Source organism: Oncorhynchus keta, chromosome 20 (genome assembly GCF_023373465.1).
Source record: "Oncorhynchus keta strain PuntledgeMale-10-30-2019 chromosome 20, Oket_V2, whole genome shotgun sequence".
Classification (NCBI taxonomy): domain Eukaryota; kingdom Metazoa; phylum Chordata; class Actinopteri; order Salmoniformes; family Salmonidae; genus Oncorhynchus; species Oncorhynchus keta.
The window spans coordinates 29,780,024-29,787,523 of record NC_068440.1 but is presented as its reverse complement, the minus strand read 5'-3'; the positions used below and the strand labels follow the sequence as shown (position 1 = coordinate 29,787,523).

General features: G+C 50.3%; 1 protein-coding gene across 1 annotated transcript in view; it reads right to left on the bottom strand.

Moving 5' to 3' along the window:
* LOC118378405 (electrogenic aspartate/glutamate antiporter SLC25A13, mitochondrial) overlaps positions 1–7,500 on the bottom strand; it is a 95,947-nt gene that overhangs the window by 37,549 nt on the left and 50,898 nt on the right. The window contains exons 10-12 of the mRNA XM_052472595.1: positions 7,143–7,227; positions 5,040–5,198; positions 2,322–2,374 (exon numbers count right to left, since the gene is read on the bottom strand). Of these exons, the coding sequence (XP_052328555.1) occupies positions 2,322–2,374; positions 5,040–5,198; positions 7,143–7,227 (297 nt within the window). The remainder of the gene's footprint in view (positions 1–2,321; positions 2,375–5,039; positions 5,199–7,142; positions 7,228–7,500) is intronic.

Here is a 7,500-nt window from a genome sequence, read left to right as displayed (position 1 = left end):
AACAGTAACATTTCACTGTGAGACTACTAATACATGTACCACACATGAGGTAGACTTTAAGTACTTTCGATCTTGCATCCTGATTGAAACAGATCTCGCTCTCTGTCCTTGTACTCTTGGATTTAACTGCTGCATTCGACACTGTTGACCATGATGTCCTTCTGGACAAACTGGAGAGGTGGGTTGGCCTCTCCGGTCCAGGTCTAAGTTGGTTTAGGACCTATTTAACCGGTCGAGAGTTTTTTGTCACCCTTGGTGAACATAACTCAGAGAAAATACATATCACGTGGTGTTCCACAAGGTTTGATTTTGGGTCTAGTACTGTTCAGTTAATATATATTACCCCTTAGCAGCATTATCACAACACACAGCATTGATTTTCACGCAGACGATATACAACTTTACATTTCTGTGTCACCACACTGTTTTAGCTCCACTGATAATTATTAGACTGTATTAGCAATGTAAATACTTGGATGACTCACAACTTCCTCCAGCCAAATCAAGACAAGACTGAGGTACTTATTGTTGGAGCAAAAGCACAGAGAGAGAATCTGGAAAAAACATTTGACTTCACGGGCAATAAAGATAAAACACTAGGTGTTACAGTGCATTCGAAAATAATTCAGACGCCTTCACTTTTTGATGGAGGGATGGTGCCAGGTTTCCTCCAGTCGTGATGCTTGGAATTTAAGCCAAAGAGTTCAATCTTGGTTTCATCAGACCAGAGAATCTTGTTTCTCATGGTCTGAGAGTTCTTTAGGTGCCTTTTGGCAAACTCCAAGCGGGCTGTCGTGTGCCTTTTACTGAGAAGTGGCTTCCTTCCGTCTGGCCACTCTGCCTGATTGGTGGAGTGCTGCAGAGATGGTTGTCCTTCTGGAAGGTTCTCCCATCTCCACAGAGGAACTCTGGGGCTCTGTCTGAGTGACCATCGATTCTTGGTCACCTCCCTGAAAAAGGGCCTTCTCCCCCGATTGCTCAGTTTGGCTGGGTGGCCAGCTCTAGGAAGAGTCTTGGTGGTTCCAAACTGATTCCAATTAACAATGATGGAGGCCACTATGTTCTTGGGGGCCTTCAATGCTGCAGACATTTTTTGGTACCCATTTTTTGGTACCCAATCCTGTCGAGGCGCTCTATGGACAATTATTTTGAATTTTGCTCTGACATGCACTGTCAACTGTGGGACCTAATATAGACAGGTGTGTACCTTTCCAAATCATGTCAAATAAATTGAATTTACCACAGGTGGACTCCAAGTTGTAGAAACATCTCAAGGATGATCAATGGAAACAGGATGCACCTGAGCTTAATTTCAAGTCTCATAGGAAAGGTTCTGAATATTTATGCAAATAAGGTATTTCTGTTTTTATTTTTTATAAATAAGCAAAAATGCCTAAACTTAATTTTGCTTTGTTATTATGAGGTAAGGTCTCTGTACTGGATGCCTGTGAGTTTTTCAATTCATTTTAAGATTATTCAATTGGTTTTTAAATCAATACACGATTGTTCACCCCAATACATGTCAGACATGCTTTTACGTTATGTACCCAGTAGGTCCCTCAGGTCCTCTGGCACTGGCCTTTTAACTATCTCAAAGCCTAGGACCAAGATGCATGGAGGCAGCCATCGTTACTATGCCCCCAGCCTCAGGAATAGCCTGCCAGAGAACCTGAGGGGAGACGGAACTGTGAACATATTTAAAAGACATCTTAAAACAAATATTTGTTGCTTTGCATTTCCTTTGGGTGCTTTTTAGTTGTTCAGTTTGTGTCATTCTTTAGTTGTTTATCTTATGTTTGTTGTGTAGTAAATATTTCAGCTTTTATTTTCATTGTGTTTTATTCATGTTTTCCCATGAAGCACACTGCGTTGCATTCCATGTTTGAAATGTGCTGTATAAATAAAGCTTGATTTGATACATTGGGGTTTGATTTGTTACATTGAGGGGGTGGGTGGTGTGTGTGTGTGTGTGTGTGTGTGTGTGTGTGTGTGTGTGTGTGTGTGTGTGTGTGTGTGTGTGTGTGTGTGTGTGTGTGTGTGTGTGTGTGTGTGTGTGTGTGTGTGTGTGTGTGTGTGTGTGAGTGAGTGAGTGGTGGTGAGTGGTGGTGAGTGAGTGGTGGTGGTGGTGAGTGAGTGAGTGAGTGAGTGAGTGAGTGAGTGAGTGAGTGAGTGAGTGAGTGAGTGAGTGAGTGAGTATGCACATCAAATCTGTACTGTATATTAAACTAAAACTAGAGGTAAATGTTCAACTAGGGCCCAGTGAGGGGCTCCGTGGTAACTGGGGCCTGACTGGTCTCCATGTAGAGAAACAAGGCACTTACTGTCAGCTTTATGGCTTTCTCCGGGGCCACACCCAGTAGCTGTGGTACCAGACCTATCATTAGGACACAACATGATTAGAAAAGAGAAGGGCCAAGGAAGTACGACACACATACACACACACACTGGCAGACCAGGGCACAGCACAGCACAGTCCCCCTCCACATGAAACACATACCCTGCTGTATTCAATTCTTCCAGATCCCCCTGACACTAAATAACACTATTGATGTGGGGTGTGGGGACATCAGGGTCTTAAAAGACTAACAAAGTGATAGAAACTCCTTCCCAGAATACAAAAAAAGACATAAAACACTCTAACCAAAGTTTATGCGGTCCTAAATTACACCCCAAGACTTCCTGCCAGATAAAAATAAACCAAATAATCTGATTGGAGTGTGTTGGATGACCCATCTCAGCGTAATAGTGGAGAGGTTGGAGGGGGGTAGTGAACGCAGGGCCCAAAACAGGCCACACAGAGTCAGACACAGGAGCACAAACATAATGATTAGCATGGCTTCAGCTGGGCTGGAACTCACAAACAGAAACAGGAGTGTTAGTTGTGTTTGTGGCAGGGCTCAGGCTGAGAACCACACACCAGTTATATTATTATTAAATGGCCCATAACAGCTCACAGTTGTAGTTAGAGACGCTTACTGCTTTCTCATGCTGCTGCGTTGTTTACGTAAGGGTTCCCGTCTCGAGATGATGACATCATCCTAGTGTTTGCAGTGTGTGGTGTTCTGGTTCTGGTCTGTCTGTCTCACCATTCTAATGCTCACCTCATTCAGTAATGGGAAACAGGGGAGGCGAAGGAAAAAGCTCAACTTCATTACATTAAAACAGAAAGTTCCCCTGAGTTGGCTTATGACACTCTCCTCAGTGGCTAATATAACATAACCCGCTTTACTACACAGTAGATACATGTTAATGGGGGATTTGCGAATAACAATATATGAGATTCAAGAAACTAATAACAAGCAAATGTGTTTGCTTCTGGAGTCTTTCAAATTGTCTTCCTCATTTAAGTTTGTTTTGTAGTGGAACTGTACCATATGACTTGGTGACTGGATGGCCATTCAACTACAACTGCATCATTTGATGTTTGGTCACATGATGTCTAGGAGTGGAGAACAGAGAGCTGGTATCTGCCAGTGTACCCCCACCTTGGAGCCAGGTCTGTCTGACCGCGTGTCTGTAATGTCAGAGACCTCTCTAAAGGCTTGGTGTCCTCTGACAGACACTAAGGATTCCCACTTCCTCTTAGAACCCTCAGGGGAGAACTCACCTGTCAATCATAATTCAGAGAATTCCCCCCTTTTCAAATCATATGATATAGTGTGTTGTTCAAGAACCTTCTTAACCCCCCTCCTTTCTCCTGCTCCCTCCCTCCCTCCCTCCCTCCCTCCCTCCCTCCCTCCCCTCCCTCCCTCCCTCCCTCCCTCCCTCCCTCCCTCCCTCCCTCCCTCTTACTTCCCGCTCTCCTCCACTCCCTCTCCCTCCTACCTTCCGCTCCCTCTCCCTCCTACCTCCCTCCCTCTTACCTCCCGCTCTCCTCCACTCCCTCTCCCTCCACCCATCACCTCCCTCTCCCTACTACCTTCCACTCCCTCCCTCCCTCCCTCCCTCCCTCCCTCTTACTTCCGGCTCTCCTCCACTCCCTCCCCTCCTACCATCCGCTCCCTCTCCCTCCCTCTTACCTCCCGCTCTCCTCCACTCCCTCTCCCTCCACCCATCACCTCCCTCTCCCTACTACCTTCCACTCCCCCTCCCTCCCTTCCTCTTACTTCCCGCTCTCCTTCCGCTCCCTCTCCCTCCTACCTCCCTCCCTCTTACCTCCCGCTCTCCTCCACTCCCTCTCCCTCCACCCATCACCTCCCTCTCCCTACTACCTTCCACTCTCCCTCCCTCCCTCCCTCCCTCTTACTTCCCGCTCTCCTCCACTCCCTCTCCCTCCTACCTTCCGCTCCCTCTCCCTCCCTCTTACTTCCCGCTCTCCTCCACTCCCCCTCCCTCCCTCCCTCTTACTTCCCGCTCTCCTCCACTCCCTCTCCCTCCCTCCCTCTTACTCCTCCTCCTCCCTCCCCTCCCCTTCCTCCCTCCCTCCCTCCCTCCCTCCTCTCCCTCCCTCCCTCTCCATCTTACCTCTCGCTCTCTCTCCTTCCTAACCCCGCTACCTCGTCCTAAAACCCCCTTCTTTCTAAAACCCCCCGCTCCCTGTCCCTCCATCCCCCCGCTCCCTGAGTGCAGGTACTTATTATATTAATGCCAGTTGAAGTCTGGCTGGGTCAGTCACACACCACCATTGTGACAGAGCTCTGCTGGTATGTGGCCTTTGCGTGCGACGTGCATTGTCCCCCTGAAACTCCCGAGACAACCTTTAATCACTTCAAAGAAGCCAGGTCAGAGGGAAGGTGAACTCAGACCCGCCCTCCTCTCCTCTTCCCCCTCTCTTCTACCACACCTCTAAACCCCATCTGTTGTTGTGATGGAGTGAGATGAAGTCGAAGCTGATCTCAGGTCAGATTTGTGTTTTAATTCATATGGTTAGGTTGAGATGAGGGTAAGCTGATCCTAAATCTGTGCCTACCTCTACCCAGAGCTGTAGTGATGATCATTAGCCTATCACTACATCCTAAATAGTGCACTACTCTGGCTAAAAGCTGTGTACTATATAGGGATTAGGGTGCCATTTGGGACACATCCCGTCTGGTACTGACCTCTATAGAGGCCGAAGAAGCCTTCGTAACGCAGCACCTTCTTGAAACAGTCCAAGCTGTTCTTGTACATGAGCTCTTCCACCAGGGAGCCTGTGGTCCTCTGGTTCTGCATCCTGGTCTTCACTAGGTCTATGGGGTAAACTGCTGTGGCTCCCACAGCTGGAAACACACGACTTTATTAAGGCGTTAGAGGAGAGGAAAGATGCTAGAACGACGTCATTAGGTTGTTATTGTTATTGTTATTGTTATTGCCGTATGTTGCTCTTCACCAAGATCTACACCACCTTTCAAAAGTTTGGATTAGCTAACATAACGTGCCATTGGAACACATTGTCATTTACAACATTAGCAATGTCTACACTGCATTTCTGATCAATTTTATGTTATTTTAATGGACCAAAAATGTGCTTTTCTTTCAAAACAAGGACATTTCTAAGTGACACCAAACTTTTGAACGGTAGTGTATAAGTACATGTGATGGCACAAATACATTGTTATAAGTTACTAAGTTACCATGAAGTGTTGTAAAGGCATTATAAAGGTGTCATGAAGACGTTACAAAGACATTCAGATAACATTCACGCAATGTGGGCAACATCACAGCAACCGGACAGGTGAGGATGAGGAGAGTGAGACAAAAGAGGAAGATAAGGAGGGTGTGTGGTGATGGTGGGAGACATCAAACGATCCAAAAGGGAGGCTCAGTTGTCTGGAGTTTCCAGACTCGTCAGTCATGTGTTATCTGACGGCTCTGCGACTGGACACAAAGAGGGGATCCAACTGGACCAACAGGTTTAATTAGAGAGGGGACGGTCAGGGAGGGTGCTACCTCCTTATTAACCTGTCTCCTGTAGAGGGGGAGGAGGGGTAACATCTCCTCAAAGATGGGGGAAGGGAGGAGAGGGACACGACCGCACCCCTCCCCCAAAAAGCTCTCTCTCTCTGATCAGGTACAAAAGAGTCCAAACACAGGGAGGTTCCCATGGCGCAAAGAGACCCTGTCCTCTTTAAGTGGAGAAATCACCCCTGCAGAACGCAATAGGAAGCCCTTTGTTTTTCTCCTTTTCTTATGAGGGTGGAGGGTGATGGGGGGGTGAAGGGGCCTCGGGGGTGGAGGGTAATGGGGGGTGGAGGGGCCTCGGGGGTGGAGGGTGATGGGGTGGAGGGGGAGGAGGGTGATGGGGGGTGGAGGGGCCTCGGGGTGGAGGGTGATGGGGGTGGAGGGGCCTCGGGGTGGAGGGTGATGGGGGTGGAGGGGCCTCTGGGGTGGAGGGTGATGGGGGTGGAGGGGTCTCGGGGTGGAGGGTGATGGGTGGAGGGTGATGGGGGTGGAGGGGCCTCTGGAGGGTGATGGGGGTGGAGGGGCCTCGGGGGTGGAGGGTGATGGGGGTGGAGGGGCCTCTGGGGTGGAGGGTGATGGGGTGGAGGGGGTGGAGGGTAATGGGGGGGAGGGGCCTCGGGGTGGAGGATGATGGGGGTGGAGGGGCCTCGGGGTGGAGGGTGATGGGGGAGGGGCCTGATGGAGGGTGATGGGGGAGGGGCCTCGGGGTGGAGGGTGATGGGGGTGGAGGGGCCTCTGGGGTGGAGGGTGATGGGGGTGGAGGGGTCTCGGGGTGGAGGGTAATGGGGGTGGAGGGGCCTCGGGGTGGAGGATGATGGGGGTGGAGGGGCCTCGGGGTGGAGGGTGATGGGGGTGGAGGGGCCTCGGGGTGGAGGGTGATGGGGGTGGAGGGGCCTCTGGGGTGGAGGGTGATGGGGGTGGAGGGGCCTCTGGGGTGGAGTGTGATGGGGGTGGAGGGGCCTCTGGGGTGGAGTGTGATGGGGGTGGAGGGGCCTCTGGGGTGGAGGGTGATGGGGGTGGAGGGGCCTCGGGGTGGAGGGTGATGGGGGTGGAGGGGCCTCTGGGGTGGAGGGTGATGGGGGTGGAGGGGCCTCTGGGGTGGAGTGTGATGGGGTGGATGGTGATGGGGTGGAGGGTGATGGGAGTGTCATGGGGCAGGTGAGGAGGTAGTGGTGACACAATAATCCGTGGGGCCTGTCCCAGATGGCACATTTTTCCCTATGTAGAATTAAGGTGGCATTTAAGACGCAGACGTGACTTACCGCCGGCGATGGAGCCGAGGCCAAACCTGTAGGCGGACTCTGCTACCTGGATGAGAACAGATCGGGACGGATCACCACCGGACAGCTGGAAGAGAGACACAACAGAGAGAGAGGGGAGGGGGAGAGAGAGGGGGGAGAGGAGATGGTGAGAGAGAAAAAGAATTAACAAAAAACTGAGCAAACTACAATGCTATTTGGCCCTAAACAGAGACTACACAGTGGCAGAATACCTGACCACTGTGACTGACCCAAACATAAGGAAAGCTTTGACTATGTACAGACTCAGTGAGCATAGCCTTGCTATTGAGAAATGCCATAGGCAGACATGGCTCTCAAGAGAAGACAGGCTATGTGCTCA